The 20,423-nt window shown below is 37.6% G+C and overlaps 1 protein-coding gene across 3 annotated transcripts in view; it reads left to right on the forward strand.

Annotated features, from left to right (window-relative positions):
- Positions 1–20,423, forward strand: part of Dgkh (diacylglycerol kinase, eta) — a 147,885-nt gene that overhangs the window by 76,867 nt on the left and 50,595 nt on the right. For 2 of the 3 annotated variants that reach the window (XM_013028420.1, XM_013028348.1), the window contains exons 4-8: positions 12,667–12,771; positions 13,198–13,330; positions 16,074–16,180; positions 16,827–16,952; positions 19,854–19,956. In XM_013028420.1, coding sequence (XP_012883874.1) covers positions 12,667–12,771; positions 13,198–13,330; positions 16,074–16,180; positions 16,827–16,952; positions 19,854–19,956 — 574 coding nt within the window. Of the gene's footprint in view, positions 1–12,666; positions 12,772–13,197; positions 13,331–16,073; positions 16,181–16,826; positions 16,953–19,853; positions 19,957–20,423 lie in introns of those variants that run through there. The other variant, XM_013028480.1, reaches the window with a different exon arrangement.

Genomic DNA, 20,423 nt, shown 5'->3' on the forward strand with positions numbered 1-20,423 from the left:
GCCCCAGTTGTAAAGTTCATTTTCAACATAGTGTCTTGTACATCTCATTGTTACAATGGGTCAACCTGTATCCTTATTTCAGCTTTTTGTTATTTCCCTTCCCTCCCCAAATTAGAAACATGTATATACAAGATGTAGGGCACCAGAATCAAATACAGTGAAAACAAGGGTTATACCATGGGAGAAGAACATACAAAAGAAACAAAAAAAAAATCACATAGTACAGTATAAGTACACTAAAATCAACAGCAACAGGGGCTAGGAAGGTGGCTTGGTGGTAGAGTGCTTGCCTTATATGCATGAGGCCCTGAGTTCTATTCCTCAGTACCACATAAGTAAAAAAAGCCGAAGTGGCACTGTGGCTCAAGTGGTAGAGTGCTAGCCATGAGCTGAAGAGCTCAGGGACAATGCCTAGACCCAAAGTTCAGGCCCCACAACTGACAAAAATAAATAAATAAAAATAGAAACAATAGCAACAAAGATAAAAACCTCTTGTGTCCCTATCTTGGGGTTCATTTCGCTTAGCATCCTCTTATATGGTCATATGTACACAGCTTTTGACCTTTCTGCTTGTCCTAGATATATACTAGTTATTGCAGATATGGGAAACCATGGGACCTGTGTTTCTTTGGGCCTGGCTTACTTAATATAATTTTTTCCAAGTCTTTCCATTTCCTAACAAATGGGGTGATGTCATTCTTTCTGATAGAGGCATAGAATTCCATTATATGTATATGTGTGTGTGTGTGTGTATATATATATATATATATATATATATATATACACACACACACACACACACACACACACACACACACACCATATTTTCTTGATCCATTCATCTACTGAGGGGCATCTGGGTTGGTTCCATATCTTAGCTATGGTAAATAATGCTGCAATAAACATAGTTGTACTGGTAGCTTTAGTATGGCCTTGTTTGTTTTCATTTGGATAAAAGTCCAGAAGTGGACTGCTGGGTCATAGGGGAGCTCTATGTGTTGTCTTTTGAGGAACCTCCATACTGTTTTCCAAAGTGGTTGAACAAGTTTATACTCCCACCAACAATACAGTAGGGTTCCCTTTTGGCTAAGCAAGATCAATAGAAAGCCCACAGACTGGGAGAAAATCTTTACTTCATACATATCTAAAATATACTTAGAACTCAAAAAACTTCTCTAGCCATAAAAAAGATGCAAATCAAAACAACATTGAGATTCCACCTCAACCCAATTAGAATGGCTATAATCAAGAAATCTAATAATAACAGTTTTTGTCATTTTGTTATTTGTCTAAGACCTAAATCTTGAGTGTACAAAGGCAAAGGTAGGTTTGTACTTATGGGAGACAAGTCACAGTCCACTTTGTAAGACAAAAGTGAAATAAACAAGATCCTCCCATTGACAGCAGATGGTTGAGTGTTAGTTGTTTGGAGATTTTTAGTAGCTTTAGTTTTCATAGGTAAGACAGATCTAAAGGCTTTTGGTATTCCTAGGACTCAGGTTATATTAACTGGTCAGAGTTAGTTAGAAATCAACCAGATCTCTTAAGATACTCTGAGAAGCTTCTGGTAGGCTAACCATATTGGTATGTGGAACACAAGACTGAAGTTAGTTTTTACATCTTGGGAAAAACTGATTGACAGCATGACAGTATTACAAAAAGCTGAGAGAAGATGGAATGGCTATACAACCCTTGTCCTTGACATTAGGACTTGTTGAACTACTTTCCTTTGAGAACCAGTGATGTTCCACATCCATCCAGACATCAGGCATTACCCAGGGATATGGTCTGTAGTGATTGGTTATTTGGGCTTTTTGTCCTGGAAATACTTTGTTAATGTAGCACAGCCCTGTTTGGTATGCACATCATACAGTGGGCAGCTGATGATGGGGGAAGGGTGTAGCCAGAAACCACCATTGTCCTGCCATTCACTGCCTCACAGCTGGAAAAGTCAGAGTATTCCATGTTTTACAGATCTTGTATATAAGAACACCAGAGTGAGCGTTCGTTTGGCATCCATGATCTGGTTTCTACAATGTTATACAATGTTACTCTGTGTGTATCTTACATACATTCTTCTACATTTAAACTTCTCAAGAAAGCACAAAGCCATGTGTAGTTAAACTGTTTCTGGAGAGAGTACACAAGAAACTGACAAATATTTGCCTTCTAGAAGGGAAGTTGATAGCTGGGGATGAGCTTGAGGGAGATGTGCCCTTATAATAAGCATGACATTCTAAATGCATTTTGAATTTTGTATCACAAATGTATATTGCCTATTCAGAAGTTTGGAAAACGTGCAGCATGGGAGCCTTTCTGGCAGCTTCCTATCAGATGTTTTTTGATAAGAGTGATGGACTTGGCATGAAGACCACTGTGTCCAACATGGTTGTGTCAAGGGAAACCCTGATACAAGGATTGTCTGCAGTGGGAAGGAGAGAAGCAGTGGCCAGAGGGAGGAGAGACAGGAGAAAGCTGCTATCAAGTTGTTGAATTTAAAGAGGATGGCTACTAGAGAATGCCTTTGACCCAGGGTAGGAAATAGGAGTAAAAGGCCTGCCGTGGGTGGGGTGAAAAAGAGACTAATGTTCTAGGTAGGGTGAATTTGGAGTAATTACAGGATCTCTCCTGGGAATATGTGACAAACTTGAAAGGTGCTTTCAACACTATTGAAAATGGTTCCTTTTAATTAAGTTTGTAGCATATTCAAATATCCTCTTCATTCTTTAAGTTTGATTATAGAGTAATGGAAAATTTAGGCTTTAGAAATAGCTTAGTTTTGTAGGTGACCAATACAAAACAAGATAATTATTTCATTTTGAAATAATTTGAACAAAGCCATTTATGGCTACAAATCAAAGACATTGTGCCAAGGAGGCAAAGCTAATGTGTTGTCCTGATTGTTGATACAGTCTGAAAATATTAAGTGAATGGTAAAAATTTTAATGTGCCATTAACCAATACCATTAATTTACAGTGGGAGTGTACATGACAGTCTACATAAATAATTCCTGAAGTCCTTATGATTGTTGCTATTCCAATTAATACAAAACAAACAAACAAGCAAAAAAAAACCCCAAACCCCGTCCAACTTACATGCAGAATGTAGTTCTTCCAGGATGATAGTATGTGTGATTATGAGTCTCAGAACTATTTTGTTCTCTGAGCTTGTTTGCCCTGCATCTTTGTAACTTCTTTCTGGCTACCCTTTAAAAGATCAGGCATGTACAGATGGTGTTAAGGTGCAGCTCTGCTATACCCCCAAGGTTTTTTGTTTGTTTTTGCCAGTAGTGGGGCTTGAACTCAGAGCCTGAGTGCTGTCCTTTAGTTTTTTTTTCACTCAAGGCTGGCATTCCATCACTTGAGCCACAGCTCTACTTTTGGCCTTTTGCTGGTTAATTGGAGATAAGAGTCTCATGGACTTCCCTGACAGGCTGGCTTCAAACCTTGATCTTCAGATCTCAGTTTCCTGAATAACTAGGATTGTGGGTGTGAGCCACTGGTGCCGCGCTCCAATTAAGAAGGAAGAAAAAGTAAGTAGCACCTGTGCAATCTTTACTACCTGTGCTTCCGAAGGATGTACGCAGATACTATGCTATTCTTCGTTCTCCAGTATTTGGCTAGCAAGGCAGGAAGAATTGTGTTTCAAATTCTATCTGTGCCTTGTCATTAGAGAGCTTACAAACCTTTCTGAGTCTTAGGGCCTCCAAGGAAAAAAATAAGATCGATAACTTTTTAAGTTGTTTAGGTGAAATGAGATTGCAAAACTGGTTGCTTTTACTTCATATATGAAAACTCATAGTATTTGGACTTGTAAAATAGCTTTGATTACAAAAGTGAACAGTGAGTTGTCTAAATTCCTCATAGCTCCTGAGTCAGTATCATTATTTCTCCTCAGAAGTGATGAATTCTTTTTTTAAATCTTTGCTCAGGCCTTCACAGAGTGTGTGTCTCCTCTCTCCCTGGGCACAACATACTCTCTGAGCTCCCCTGCCCGCCTCTGCTCACGTGCACACACATACACACTGTGTTCTCTCATGCCTTACCTGTAATTTAGTAAGAGTCCTCCACTCTGTCTTCTGGCCACCAGGCTATCTACACTGCTACCCTGTCAGTTACCTGGCCCTTGTGTCTTCCCTGCTTATATAACAGTGCTGCCTCTTTTAGTGTCATAGTCATAGCTCTTACCATGAAAAGGCCTTTTACATTTGCATGCCCTCCTCCCCCCTGCTTTATTTTCCCATTTTCAACCTGTGGTTGTCACACTAGTCTTCACAATGCCTGGATCCTGCCTTGGTCTCTCTTCTGTGTGTTTCTATGTCCCTTAGTTTGCCATGTCTGTGGGCTCATGGGGGACTGGCCACCTAGTTTGCAAAGCCCTGCTTTCTCCTTCCCCTCTTTCTAGCTTCCTCCCACAGACACACACCCATGAAATCTTACCTGCCCTTTGTCTTACATTGTGTGGGTCTGAGTATGAACCCCAGTACCAGCAAATAAATAAATGAATAACATTATGCATTGTATTTATTTTATCAGTATGGTAGATTCAATAATGGAACCCCGAAAATGTTCACGTCCTAATAATCTCTGAAACCTGTGAATGCTATTTTATCTTGCAAAAGTAATTTTGTAGTTATGATCATGATCTTGCGATGAGATTGTTGTGCAGTTATCTAGGTTTAATTAAAGGGGTCCGTACAAGGGGGAGGCAAGAGGAGTCAGAGAAGGTGTAGCTATGGAAACAAGAGGTTGGAGTGATACAGTGGAAGGGCTGCAAACCCAGGAAAACAAGGAAGCCTCTGGAAAGTGAAGGCAAGGAAAGGGATTCTGTCCTAGAGTTTCTGGAGGGAACCAGTTTCTCATGACAGATTAAATGTAAACTTCCAGTCTCCTTCATGCCAAGAGAGTACATTGGATATTGTGTTATGCCATTGAGGTTGTGGTAGTTTGTGATAGCAACAGTAAGAAATTAATACAGTAAGGATAATGAAACATTAATAATAATAGAGACTATATACTGATTTTGACTCAAATTTATTTGTACTCAAAGAAACAGTGGCTTATTATGTGATAAATGGCTATTCCACAATGAGCAGTGCTTTAATATTAAAGCTCTTCTTGGTAGACTCACCAAGATCTTTGACATGCCCTTCCCAGGAAGGGCAGATACTCTGCAGAGGACTGCCTTTACCTGATGGTTTCACTGTATCCTATTTTTTCACTGTCTGGTGACCCAGAGACGATAAGGAAGTACCATAACACTGACACATACCCTTAAAATCAGGATAATATTAGAAAGATATGAAATAGATTATTTTCTTTTATAGAATATCAATTATATAATAATATTGAAATATTTTTCAAGTAGCTGACTGGAAAAAAATGCTTGGATTCTGCCACTTGACTTGTCATAGAGGGAGGCATCAGAATTTATATTTTATACTCTAAGCCAATAAACACCCAGTATTCCACCAGACATCAGTGGTTCATGCCTGTAATCTTAACTTCTCAGGACCCTAAGCTCTGAGAACCAAGGTTTGAAGCCAGCCTTGGCAGAAGAATCCATAAGATTCTTTTCTCTAATTAACCAGGAAAAAAAAGCTAGAAGTAGAGACAGGAATCAAATGGTAGAGTACCAGCTGTGAATGAAAAAGCCAAGCATCACTCTATGGCAACTAGGAGTCTTATTGTTATTATTATTTTTTAGATCTTGTAGACATTTTGGGCCACTGAGATCCTTTGGGGTCACATTTTGAGTTTGCTATAGGGGTAGGAAATGGAGGTCAGAGATGGTCCTGGTAGGTATGGTTTGCCATTTGAGCTTGGGGTCAGGAGTTGAGAAGGGCCAAGGTTGGAGAAAGATACTAAGACACTGAGGTCCCTCACCTTCAGCCCCTTAAAGATCTTAAGATAGAGGCTGTCAAATGAATCAGTTTTTTTTTAAACAAATTGGGACAAATCTCAAACATATACAAACCCAGGATAACTAGACAGTAAACCTCCTCCCCGCATTGTCTTGCTCCTCGTATTATATAGATTTTGTCAAACATCTGAAAGTGTGAATGTTTAATGCAGAGCTGTACCTCTCACTCCTCATTTTTTAGAGGGCACCCCAAAAAATGTGGTGGTCAGATTGTAACTCTCTTCCATCTTCTTTAACACTGATTGGGTTCACAGAAATTGAAATGGAAACATTGACCAGACTGAGTAGTTATACAGTTTGGTATTAAACAGTGGAGTGAAAAGTTTTATTCCTGTTGTATTCTTGTTTTTTTGTTAGCTCTTTCATATAAGAAGTGTATTAAAATTATGGACTATGTGAACTCATCTACTGTCTCTGTTTCTTTCCCAAAAATATCTGGTAATGAAGTCAACTCATGCTTAATTTAGAGAGAGGATAGAAGGATCAATAAGATACTTACTGCCTTATTGATGTAACTCAGGAGTCAAGTATTCCTATAGAAAAGAAAAAAAAAATCTGTGTAAAGATGTTTCCCTGTTGTCCAGATCTCTTTCTCTTCTCCAATTCACTGATTTCTAAAATAATAATTGTGTTGTATACCTATAAAATTTTCCATCAGAAATTATTTTTCTATACTTTTTTCTTGTAGAACCTTGGTTCCAAGTAAGTAGTATTTTATATCTTTGTATCCTTGCTACAGAATTCTCAGTTATATGTAATGAGGTGTAGAGGTAATTATTGATTGGTAGCTTGATTTTTGAAACAAATATTACATTCAGAAACTATGTAGCTTCTGTTAGACAGATACATAGTATTGGTTCCAACTTTCTTATGTTCAAGATAAACTCCCTCCTCCTAATTTGCGTGCCTATACCGGTGTGCGTGCCTATACCGGTGTTTTGATATTCGAGATATTCTAGCCCCATGGTAGGAATGCCTCTTGAGATGAGAAAGCTGTTATTCTGCCAAAAGTTCTGACCAGTGAGAAGGATGATCAGGTGAAAAACCTAGATGTAGTCTGGCTTTCAGTTATCTCTGGTTTTGTCTCTCAGTAGAGGGTGTGCATGGGGAAGACCCAGCTCAGTACCAAGTGATAACATTTCGGAATCTGTTTGCATAGTATGCTGCACTATGCAGAATTTTTTCATGAAATTTAGCTCTACATTAGTAACAATCTCTGCATGAGTATGAATTACCACTCAGCCTAGTGCCATTACAGGTTCTATCATATCGTCAGAAGTTAGTTTGTCTCATCTTAGATATTGTAAAGTTTGTGTTCTAAGGTTTTGTAAAAACAACTGTCTTTCTTCTGGAGCTCTCCAGAAGAGTTTGTAGTGTTCTCATATGTAAAATGAAATAGTGTTAGCAAGTATCATAACATTTCTTAATCTAAAGCATTCGGTTACTCCATTCATTTAAATTATAATATCAGTTAACAATACCTGGAATACTTTCTGTAGTCTTGATCCCAGAATGCACTTCCTGTGACATTGTACTTCCATTCTTTAACCTAATGTAATGTGTAATTTCTTTCAAATTTGGGCAACCTTTATTAACATTTCAAAAGAATTGCTTTTTGCTTTTGTTTGTTTGTTTGTTTGTTTTTGGTCGGTCGTGGGACTTGAACTCTGGGCCTGGGTGCTGTCCCTCAGCTCTTCAGCTCAAGGCGAGCGCTCTACCACTTGAGCTACAGCGCCACTTCCAAGAATTGCTTTTTGCATAAATAATTGCCATCCTTTTGAAAACAGATGGGTTTAGGACAATGGGGTAAGTGCTGTCTTAGAAATTAGGAGTTGAAAGGTTGGTACAGGACTAGTGAAGTGAGATGCTGCGTGCAGGGACCACTGTGTAATGTCATTGTAGGAAATGTCAGCCCAAGACTGGCCTAACACGCTTGTCCTTGTAGCTGTCTAATTATGATTGATTAAAAAAACAGTACGATGTGTTTCCCATCAAATTGCTAAACAATAACTTTGGAGTCCATAATTTTATGACTTCTGCTATATTACATATAGTGATGTAGGAAAACAGCTTTGTTTCCCCAAGAGGAATCCCATTTTTTAGAATATGAAGGTTGCTGAAAAGAGAATAAGAAGTTAGGAAGATTTGGAGTACTTGCTTGATATTGTTGAGACCAGACCCTGGTCTGGTGAGTTGGACTACTAACATTACATTTTCTGGATGATAAACAGATGTGCAACAGAATCATCTGTGTGGTTTAGCCAGAATGTGCCCACAATTGTCCTCACCTTCCACCACATCAAGACTCTTGACTTGATAAGTCTAGTTGTGACTGGGTTGGGTAAGCTTTGATTCAGTGTATACCTGTACTCCTGGATGGTGAAGGACCCCAGCTTAGTCTGAAATATACAGGTATTATTTATTTATTTATTTATTTTATTGTGAAAATACCATACAGAGGGGTTAAAATTACATGGTCAAGGTAATGAGTACATTTCTTATCAAGCATTGTTGCCTCCTCCTTTGTTTCTCCTTCTCATCCCCCCCCCCAACCAGGCCAAAGATGTAAAGTTTGTTTTTCGACATAATATCTTGTACATCTCATTGTTGCAATAGGTCCACCTGAATCCCTATTTAAACAATTTGTTTTTTCCCTTCCCTTCCACAAATTATACCAACATCAAATACAGTGAAAACAGGGGTTATACTGTGGGGGAGGGACATACAAAGCAACAAAGAAATCATCTTATAAATATGTTAGAAACAATTGCAAGAAAGAAAAAAACAACATTTGAATCCTTATCTTGGGGTTCATTTTGCCTAACATCAATTTATCTGACCGTTTCTGCTTGTCTCAGACATATACTAGTTATTGTAAATAAGGGAAACCATGGGACCTATGTTTCTTTGGGCCTAGCTTACTTCACTTAATATAATTTTTTCCAAGTCTTTCCATTTCCTAACAAATGGGGCAATGTCATTCTTTCTGATGGAGGCATAGAATTCCATTGTGTGTGTGTGTGTGTGTGTGTGTGTGTGTGTGTGTGTATAATACCACATTTTCTTGATCCATTCATCTACTGAGGGGCATCTGGGTTGGTTCCATATCTTAGCTATGGTAAATAATGCTGCAACAAACATAGTTGTGTTGGTAGCTTTAGTATGGTCTTGTTTGTGATCGTTTGGGTAAATGCCAAAAAGTGGGATTGCTGGGTCATAGGGGAGCTCTATGTGGAGTCTTTTGAGGAACCTCCATACTACTTTCCAAAGTAGTTGAACAACTTTACACTCCTACCAACAATGCAGTAAGTATACGAGTATCTTTGCTCCCTAAATAGCATGGTTACATTGCAGTTTGGCACATTTTAGTTGTCAAAGAGAGTTATTTTGCTCCATTAAAAAAAAGCAGTGAGGAAAACAGCAACATACATAATTAAATAGTTGAGTATATATTTCATAGAGAAAGATGGAAGAAGTATTTTAAGATTAAGCAGTTAGCAAATTCAGGAATAGTAAAGCTAGTGTTTAAAAAGCACATAATTATTACCTGAGTAGTCTATGACAAAAGTCAGATTCCCTATAGTAAATATTGACAATCAAAATTATTGCAGCACACGTTTTTATTTGTCCTGCTTTTTAATGAAGACTGTCTTCTTACTGCATATACGGTTTTATTTAGGCTGGATGTGGGGTTTCATGGCTATAATCCCAGCTACATGGGAAGCAGATTGAGAGGATCATGGTTCAAGGCCAGTTTAAGCCAAAAGCTAGAGGACACGTTAAGAAGCCAAGATTCAAATTCTTGGAGAAACTGAGAAGTCTTCTGATTCTAAGAACTTCCTGGACTTGGTCCCTACAGGTTCATTCTTTCCTGGGGAAAGTTCTTTCCCTACCTTGTGCTGAAGTGATCCCTCAGCTTCTAGTTTTCATCCCTCCTGTCCTGCTTGTCATAATAAAGAGGCTGAATCAGATATGCTAAAACCAGAATTTGTTCTTCCTCGAAGTATTTTCCTAATGAAGATTTGAATGAGGAAGTGGTGCAGTGTAATGGAGTCGAGCTGAGTATCACCAGAGCCTGTTAATCTGAAACTGTGATAGTCAGATTATTTCCTGTGAAGTCAGGAATCGTGGTAGGCTCAGATCATGGGAGTCTACCAGTGGTAGCTGAGGGTGGAGAGAGCTGTTTTGGTAAAGATGCAGCTTTGCTGGATCAGCCAGGCTTGTCTTCGTGAGCCCAACACAGGGTCCATTCGCCCTGAAGTGTTTTTAGCACTGCAGTCTCAAAGCCAGATGTTTTTACATCATATGACTTAGGAAGGTTTTTTTTTAACACTGACTTCTTTATAACTTTATAATCAGTAGATTCTTAATTATGATTAATAACAAGATCTGTACATCAAATACGTTTATCATTTTTTCCTCTGAAAAAACTTACCTTTGGATTAGAAATGTGTTATGGTCTTGCATGATGCTTCTTAAAACAAGTTTTTGTTAAAAAAGAGAAATTACAAGTGTCTAAGTTGTATTTAGTTTCATTAGCAGATAAGGTATACACATGACTAGGTTACAGTTTGCCAGAGTCATTTAGAATTGAGGTAGTCATAATAGTTCCAAAAACTCCAAGAAGAAAAAAAGTATCCAGGAAATGGAAACAAGAGGTATTTTATTTATTGTTTTTGCTTCTTTTGGTCTTGTTTGTTCATTTGTCTGTCTTTGAGAGGGTAAGGGGGGGACACAGAAATGGAGGGACAAAGGGTGAACAAGTGCAGCACTCACTAGACACTATGTTGAAAATGAACTATCCAATGTATAAGTGGGGATGGAAAGGAAAATCTGGGAGAGAGTGAAGGAAGAAATGACACTGTTCAAAAAGAAATACACTCTTTATCTGACTTATAACTGTAATCCCTCTGTATAATAACAATAAATTAAAAAAATAGAAGATATTCTCTATCCTTTTTTTCTCTACATTTTATGAATTCATGATGGCTTTTAAAGATTTTCAATGTAAAGACATTAAAGATAGTTTTTCACTTCTTTGGGTTTTAAAGTCATCATGTAGTACTTAGAATTCCATAGGGTCTGAAATAAAGACTGGTGTATTGGTCTGAATAACACCTACCTTATGATAAGATAACAAAGGAGAGGGAGTCCTTATACCTACACATATACTATAGCAAAATATAAAGAAACAAATGCTAGAGGTGATACTTATTCAGAAAACATCCGTGAAGTAGTGAAACTCAGACTTCTGGAATGTTACTCAAGTCCTCAGGGCCAGGAGTATATTATGATTTAATGGTGCTTCTCTGCTGCATTTGATGAGCTGTCCTAGGAAAACATTGTGAAGCAATAAAGCATCCATTTGGCTCCAAAGTAATGAGAGAGGCATTGCTCTTTGCATTAACTATTCAGGAAGAGGAGTGACCAACAGCTAATAAGTTTTATCCAAAGAAGGTCATTTAAAGCAGAAGAAAATGCACAAATGAGGTTGTCTTCGATTTCACATGCAATTAACAAAGACCCAGAGTGAGTGGTTGGTGCCCTTGTGCCATGTGACTTTGGCTGGCTGTATTTAAGTGCCCAATGCCTGTCAGATGTAATAAAAGTCTCTGGGTCTCAAGAAGGATGGTGGTAGGACCTAAACCAGTGACCTGAGTAGAAGTCATGGCTGGTGAGTGTCAGAGATGGGTTCATTTTTTATACTGTTGAGATTTATTTTCTGCCATCACTAGAAGAGTCAGGCTCACTAGTTTCCTCTTTAAGGGAAGCATTCCTTTTTCTTTTTTTAAGGTCATTTTTCATCCCTTGTGTAATGTGGAACACTTAGATTTATTGTTTGAGCAACAGATTTAAACCTGAGGAAATTTTATATTTCATATTTTACATTTCCATATAAATCCATCTCTAGTATACTGTTTGGGGACACTTTCTGGATAGAAATGTAGCATTTTATTCTTGTTCTCTGAGTACAGAAATGGTCCTTTCTTTGCAGTAAATGTGTACGATTTAGTAACTTTGAGATTGCATCCAGTATTCTGTATTCATTCACATAAAAGGTTTTCTTTCAAGTCAGTTCAGACTCTTACTTTGAAGCATTTTTAACAGCTTGAATCTTCCATTCCTCAAGATCTAAGATTTATTAGTGCAATTATTTGATGTGGCTAGTGACAAGACAAGAAAGATGAAAGTTGCTATTATTTCTTCCTGCAAGTCAATGAAAAAGTAAAACAATCTCTACATAATAAACTCCTTCATATCCATCATATTCAAATAGGCAGCGGAATGGTGTATAAATTCAACTATTAGAATTTACTTGATAAGCTACAGTGAATCAACTATGCAACCACTTAATATTGCATTCTTTTAGATTTTAGCTAAGAAATATTTTCCATATTGAAAATTCTATAATAGATAGAAGCTGACTATGAATCACTTGAATAATGTATGTTTTCAAGAGATGCTTTATGAAATAAGGCAGTGTGTCTGGGATCGTAGAATTAAAGGGCTAGAAAGCCTGCTAATTAAGTAGCAACAGGATTAAAGACAAGACAAATCTAGGAATCTTTTTTAAATTTCTTTTGAGCACACTATATCAAACACAGAGAACAAAACTCATCTATGTTACAAGATTCTTATTTTCCTTAAAAATAAAAGACACATGGAAGTGTCTCATAAGATGTTGGGTTTTGCAAAAATCTCTCATGTTGGTTAACAATTACTAGATCCAATTATCCTTTTAGATAATCACTCCATTCAGAAGGCTGATGTTGTGTGCTGAGAACAGAAAGGAGATGGAAGATTGGATCAGCTCTCTGAAGTCTGTACAAACTCGTGAACCTTACGAGGTAATAGAGCATCCTTCGGTCACCTCAGATTCTTACATCATGAGTATTAACCAAAGAATTAGAACAGTACTGTGGTGTATAGTCAAATAACTAGGTGAAGACTCAGATTTTGATTTTTTTTTTTTGAATTAGAATTTTTTTTGTTGTTGGCTCTGGCCTGGGCGCTGTCCCTCAGCTCTTCAGCTCAAGGCTAGTGCTCTACCACTTGAGCCACAACTTTTTCTGCTCATGTGCTGCTGAGGAATCAAACCCAGGGCCTCATGCATACAGGGCAGGCACTCTACCACTGAGCCCAAAAAACGTGTTTTGATATCTAAATTAATGGGTTGAGATTTTGGGGATTGCTGTAATCTATGTAGTCATAGTTTACCTGTGATCTTGCTATTCCTCTATTTGGCAATTCTGTCCTAACGTCTTCCTTTCCAGGTGGCCCAGTTTAATGTGGAACATTTCTCAGGGATGCATAACTGGTACGCCTGCTCTCATGCCCGCCCCACCTTCTGTAACGTGTGCAGAGAGAGTCTTTCTGGAGTCACCTCCCATGGCCTATCCTGTGAAGGTACTGTGTACCAGCTTACAAGCAACTCTACTCTAGACTGTACAACAGATATTTCTCTCATTGGGAAGGAAACGGACACACTCACCACAAGAAGGCACTTGGGGGGATGGGTGTGGGTGTGAGGGGAAGCAGTGGCTGGAGCCTCTCGGATGGAACATAGTGTATTTTTTCATAGCTTAACATTGAGCTCTGCATGTTGAGGACTAAGCTAGGAAATACTGTTTCTCTGAGAAAGATAAGATAAAAATCATCTGAAAGGAAGCATAAATTGAAATTTAGTATTTTATTACTTAGGAACTAGCAACTACAGTCTAAGAAACATATATGAACTTGACAGCATCCTAGTATTCTTGATTCCAATTGATTGTGGAAAGCAAAACTTTTTTTTTTTTGGTCAAGACAGTGTATATATTCTTCTGAAAATTCTGATTTTTATTTAGATTGCATGGCTTGAAACTCTGTTTTATTTCATTTATGTTTACTTTCAGTGTCTTATAACTGATTGATCGATGATCAGTAGTTGTGCTGGTGATGTATCCAGGGACTTCATGGGTTGCTGGGCAAATGAAGAGATTTACCATTGAGCTGCACCTTCACCCTCAAAGTTCTCTTTTTAAAATTAAAATTTGAGTTTTTATCAAATGAAAGCCTATGCTGTTGCTTTTACTACAGAATTTTAAAAAGTTATTACTTAGGAGTAGTGATTCCTCACAGCAAATACATTAATAATTACCCTGAGAAAACTTGTAACTTCTAGGGGCTAGGGATGCAGATCAGTGGCAGACAGTTTGTATATTATGCAGATGGATCTGGTTTCAACCCTCAGCCCTGCAAAACAAAGTAAAGAAAAGGTATCACTTCTTTTGATATATTTTATGTTATACTTCAGCAATGAATTACGAAAAGCATTGTGTACTGTTGTTTGGACTACATGAAATACCAATAGCAGTGTTTTTCTTGTGTAAAAATATCTTAAAGCTAGGTACTTGTGGCTCAGACCCGTAATCCTAGCTACTCAGAAGGTTGAGATCTGAAAATCGCAGTTCAAAGCCAGCCCAAGCATAAAACTGTGAGACTCTTATCTCCAATAAACTACTCAGAAAAAGCTGGAAACAACATGGTGACTCAAGTGGTAGAGAACCAGCCTTGAGCAAAAAAAGCTCAGGGAACAGTGCCCAGGCCCTGGGTTTAAGCCCCAGTACCTGCACAAAAACAAACAAACAAACTGAAAAAAGAAAATTTTAATGTAACTAATGACAGTGAAATAATAAGGTAGTACTAGGATCATTTTAATTGTTTTTGAGTGATAAAATCTGAGTGATAATCTTTGTTTGGGCCATTTACTATGACACAAGATAGCAATGAGGACTTAAGTTCTGTGGTTACACCCTCTGCACCCTGCCACTCCCCCCCCCCAAGCAGGGGACAGAAGACTACACATTTAGACATATTTTCCTTGTCTATCAGGTGGGGATATTAGCCATTTATAGCTTATAAAGTCCTGTGAAAATCAACTGAGAGAATACATACTATAAAATTAACAATTAGTTCACCAGGGTTATAGAAGTTTGTAATGGTGCTCTATGAGAAATTTGTCAGGTAGGTAACTCAAGATGCATCATGGTCCCAGATACATAAAAATTCATTGAAGATGAAAAATTTGGTGAAGTTGGTAAACTTTCTGTTTTTGTATGTAAAAAATAATTGTAAACAAAGATGTAAGTAGCCTTTTCCGTTTTCACAATTCAAAAGGGCTCATATGAATCCAAATTAACTCTTCCCTTATATGATCTGTCCTGTGTTATTGTGAAGATCTTTTAACTATTATCTCAAAAATGCTATTTAAGCAAAAGAAAGTAAGTGCCTCCTTCTGAGGCACTAAGTATATTCAGTTAGTAATTAAATCAATAATGGGATGACTGAATATTTTTCCAAGCATTTTAAAAAAGAAAATTTTCTTTGGTTGGTAAAAATAAAACACTTTTTTAAAAACCTTGAAATAAACTTATAATTTCTGTAAAGACTCTAGCCAGGTGCTGGTGGCTCACTCCTGTAATCCTAGCTACTCAGGAGGCTGAGATCTGAGGGATCGAGGTTCAAAGCCAGCCTGGGCAGAAAAGTTTATGAGACTCTTATCTCCAGTAAACCATTAGAAAACTGGAAGTGGCACTGTGGCTCAAGCGGTAGAGTGCTTGCCTTGAGCTGAAGAGTGTAGGGATAGTGCCCAAGCCTAGAGTTCAAGCCCCACAACCGACCAAAAACAAAAACAAAAACTATGTTCTTAACTTTGGTTAAAAGTCTTCATTATTGGACTTAAAGGTTTTCTTCATGATTTTGTATTTTAATATTCATTTTCTCAACTGGCAAAAACTTAAATCCGTAATGTCTTGCCTATTAGTTTTTTAGAACTGTAGCAAAAGTTTAAAAAAAATTCAGTCTTTATAAATGTTAAAAATGATGTCTTTTAGCCAGGCAATGTTAGCTCACGCCAGCCCTCAGAAGGCCGAGATCTGAGGATTGCAGTTCAAAGCCAACTTGAGAAGGAAAGTCCGTGAAACTTTTATCTCCAATTAACCACCAAAAAAGCTGAAGTGGAGCTGTTACTGAAATGGTAGAGTGCTAGACTTGAGCAAAAAGACTCAAGGACAGTCACAGGGCTGGGAAAAAAAAAAAAAAAGATTGATTGCTGATTTTAAAAGTAGTTGACTTGTTCTTTCTTCCTTCTTTTTTTTTTTTTTTTTAGTGTGTAAATTCAAGGCTCACAAAAGGTGTGCAGTCAGGGCAACAAATAACTGCAAATGGACCACACTAGCTTCCATTGGGAAGGACATCATAGAAGACGAAGATGGAGTAAGCTGCTATCTCTGACCCTTTCCCAATATTGCCTCTTTTATGCTCCACTGTTGTAGATAATAATGATGGCAGTTAAGTGGAGTGTTGACCATTAGGGTTAAATACATTTTTTGTTGTTGTTGATTTTGAGCTTTAATTGTTAATTCATAGTTTCCCTAGCTTCCTTCAGCTCTTGATTTTGAGGGAGATCTAATTTGAATGGGCCTTAAGAATTGCTACTTGACCAGGCTGCTTTAGATGCCTAGCTGACAAACTGTAGTCTTTTCTAAGGATCAGCTGGCATGTTCACACTTCAGATTCTAGGACGACCTTTCAACAGAGGAGGTCCTCAACACTTTCAGACTGTCTCCATTGTACCTTGCATATGAATCTCTGATGAACCTCAGTGATCACTATTTCATAAAACCCTTTGTATAACCTTTTTCCTCAACTGAATCCCAAAGGGAAGACTTTTGTCTTGCTTATCTTTGTAACTCTACAGGGCTCAAGCCTGACAGATGCTTAGTAAATGGGGGGAGAAGGGAGAAATGAATGAACACCATGTATGACATACTACATTAGAAGTCATTCCATATCTTTTCTAGAGTGAGACCGTGTCCTTTCCCAGACTTCACCCTGGCTGCATTTTCTTCTTGCCCCACAGGTTGCTATGCCTCACCAGTGGCTCGAGGGCAACCTGCCCGTGAGTGCCAAGTGTGTGGTCTGTGACAAAACATGTGGCAGTGTTCTCCGTCTACAAGATTGGAAATGCCTTTGGTGTAAAACAATGGTGAGATTGGGAAGTATTTCATCCGTTTTATAGCTTGTTTCTCATGGGGTCAGAGGCAAGCAAAGAAGTTACAGCAGAGTAGAGCCTGGTAGTTTTGCATGATTCTCCCACTATGACTTTGTGATGGTCAGTATTTTAAGTCTATTCTGCTGCTGTCTGTCCCTGTTCATTTTTCCAAAGGCCCTGTTTGTAATAGTTGCTCATGTTTTTATCCTTTCTCTATGTCATAATCCCCTTTCCACAGTTTTCTTTTTTCCATATTGCTTTTCATTCACAATGATCTGCTGTTTCAGGGCCTATTTTACCACCTGGTGCCCACAAGGTGCATCCCTACCTGACACGGATCTCCCCATCTTCGCTGACATACAAAATGTAATTTTACTGCAGCCTGTATATATTCTGCATATATGCAAATTCAGTAGGCATTAATGTATTTTAAATTACAGAAATTTATATAATAGAAATAGATATTTAAGATTTGGGTTTATAGTCCAGGTGGTAGAATACCTGCCTAGAAAGTAAAAGGCCCAGCCAAGCACTGGTAGCTCATTCCTATAATCCTAGCTACTCAGAAGCCTGAGATCTGAGGATCTCCGTTCAGAGTCAGCCTAGGCAGGAAAGTCTTTGAGACTGTTATCTCCAATTAGCCACTCAAAACACTGGAAGTGGTGCACTCTGGCTCAAAGTGAAAGAGCACTAAAGATAAGCAAAAAAGCTCAAAGACAGCACCCAGGCCCTAAGTGCAAGCCCAACGATTGAAAAAAAAAAAGTGGAAAGCCCTAAGTTCAGACCCCAATACCACAAAAAACAAAAACAAAAACCTCCTTTTGCAAGGCAAGTACACATACTGTGCCTCAGCAGGAGTGAATGGTCCTGGTAGTGGCAGACATCATCAGGAACATTACACTGAGGAGGTCCTGCTGACAGGTAGTGTTGGTTGAAAAGCTCATAGGATTACCAGGCCACAGCTGTTTGTGTTCCTCTTAGCAGTAGGTGATGCTGTCTGACCATTATAGTGGTGGCTTTGCACAGGAGCAGATTTTTGTTTGGTATTGTTTTGAGTCTTGTAGCTTTTTAAATTTGAAGTCACCCCAAATTTAAGAATATAGGAAGACTATTGTTTTGCATAAATGTAGAAAAGATAAGCTGGTGGGAGAAATGTATAGATTTCCTAATCAGTGAGATTTTCCTTAAGCTCCACAAGAAAAGAGCTTCTATAGACTTTTAAAGTCAGACCTGATAAAGTAATCTATGATGCCTCTCAGTTCAAATATAATTCATACTTTTACCATTCTTTATCAGTTGTTTGTTTTATTATTAGTATAGGCACTCTTAAGTACACCCCACTCCCTAAAGCCCTTTTATGCCATTCTTTATTGTAATGGAATGCTGCCCATAAACAGGTTTTTAAAAACTATTATTCTACCCAAGATTTCTTTTTGGGGTCCAAGAAAAGTATATCCTGCTACTTTTTTTTTTAAATTGATCTATTACTCTTAGAACTTCAGGTATTTCTAGCTTTTTGAAACAAAAATATTTTTAAAAAGCTTTAAGTTGTTTTTACCTACAATATATTTTCTCACTCAACATTATTATAAATAACTTTGTTTTCCCCTATGATTCTCATGCAATTTTAAAAATCCTTTTTAGAGCTAACTGAGCATTCTAATTTTTCTAAGGCACATTTTGGTTTGTAATTAATACAAATCATAATAGGAAAATATTCTCCAACAGGCTATCAAGTGAATATAAATTACTATAAATTTCACTTATTCTCCCAAAGTTTTACTCATTAGAGGCTTAATTAATGTGTCAGTTTTCTCAAAGGTCTTATGAAATAAGACCATATTAAAAAATGCTTTATAAAATGTCAGCTTTTACTCGTTAAAACATTGGAAAGACTCTTCTAAATGAATCCACAAAGTATTCTAACTAGTCTAGCTCTTACTGGATAAGTTAATTCTGCATGATTTTCCATAGTTATCACTTAAGTGAACTTGAAACACCCTGTTTCTGCAGAGTTAGCTTTTTAAAAATTTTTTTGGCCAGTCGTGGGGCTTGAACTCTGGGCTTGGGCGCTATCTCTCAGCTCTTCAGCTCAAGGCGAGTGCTCTACCACTTGAGGCACAGCACCACTTCTGGTTTTCTGAGTGGTTTATTGGAGATAAGAGTCTTGGGGACTTTCCTGCCCAGACTGGCTTTGAACCACGATCCTCAGATCTCAGCCTTGAGTAGCTAGGATTACAGGTGTGAGCCACCAGTGCCTGGCCAGAGTTAGCATTTTGACAGCAGGCCTATGCTGTTTGTCATGTTCCTTTGCCTTATAGTGCAGTGGTCTAGCTCAGAAAATATGTGTGTGCCACCATACTTAAATTCCATAAAAGCAATGTGAATGGAAAGGTATAAGATCAATGTAGAAAGAGCAGATACATTGGAAATTTTATTTTCATTAAATTCTAACAATTTTTATAAGGTAAAGTACCTTCAATTTATTTTATGGACTTGATAAAACATTGGTTAAGATCTCTTTCACTCTTTCTCTTTTTCACTTTGCCTCTGCCTATCTCTCCCCCCCTCCTCCTTTCCCCTTTTCTTTCTCTCTTTCTCTGCATCTTGTCTTCTTGCCCTCTCTTCTTGCTTTCACCAGGTATGCATTGTGTATTGAATTGTCTGAGACAATCAGAGAAATATGCTGTATGAACCAAAATCAAATTCCCATCTGCAAAATCCATAGTCTGCTCCTTGGACGTTTAAATAGTGTGTTATTAAAGTGGTTTATGAATGACTAACCATTTTGTGATGCTGTTGATTCTAAATGACTAGTTCTATAGATATAGTTTATGGCATAGCCAGACATTGATTATTTTTATGACTCTTGAAGGTTTATTTGTTTGTTATTAGGTACACACTGCCTGCAAAGATTTATATCCTCCTGTCTGCCCACTTGGCCAATGCAAAGTATCTATCATACCTCCAATTGCACTAAATAGCACTGATTCTGATGGTATGTAGCAGTAGTGTAAGTATGTGTATTTCTGACATATTTAATATTGAAGTGTACATTTGATTTCCTAGAATAAATAGAACCATGATAGGTTATTTTGGTTGGTTTTTATATAATAATTTCATTTAAGATACTGAGTAGTACATTTAATTTTTAAGATAACATTTTTAATGAAAGTTGTAACATAGCTACTAACATATTTGTGTATGTATAAGTCTTTTAGATTTTACATTTCAGTCAATATTAGTTTTTTAAAAACTGCAAGGAGCAGTTATAACATTATAAAGTACCAAAAACAGATATATATATTCTTTGAATTTACAGACTGTAGTTTATCTTTTAATTATCATTAAGGCAGATTGTATATCTCAAGTTATCTGTAATTAGTACTTTTACTGTCTTTGATATGAATTTTCATTGTAGAGATTATTTTAATGTTAATAGCAAGCCTGCTTCCATTTAGGGGC

This window comes from Dipodomys ordii, unplaced genomic scaffold, assembly GCF_000151885.1.
Source record: "Dipodomys ordii isolate 6190 unplaced genomic scaffold, Dord_2.0 Scaffold1, whole genome shotgun sequence".
NCBI lineage: Eukaryota > Metazoa > Chordata > Mammalia > Rodentia > Heteromyidae > Dipodomys > Dipodomys ordii.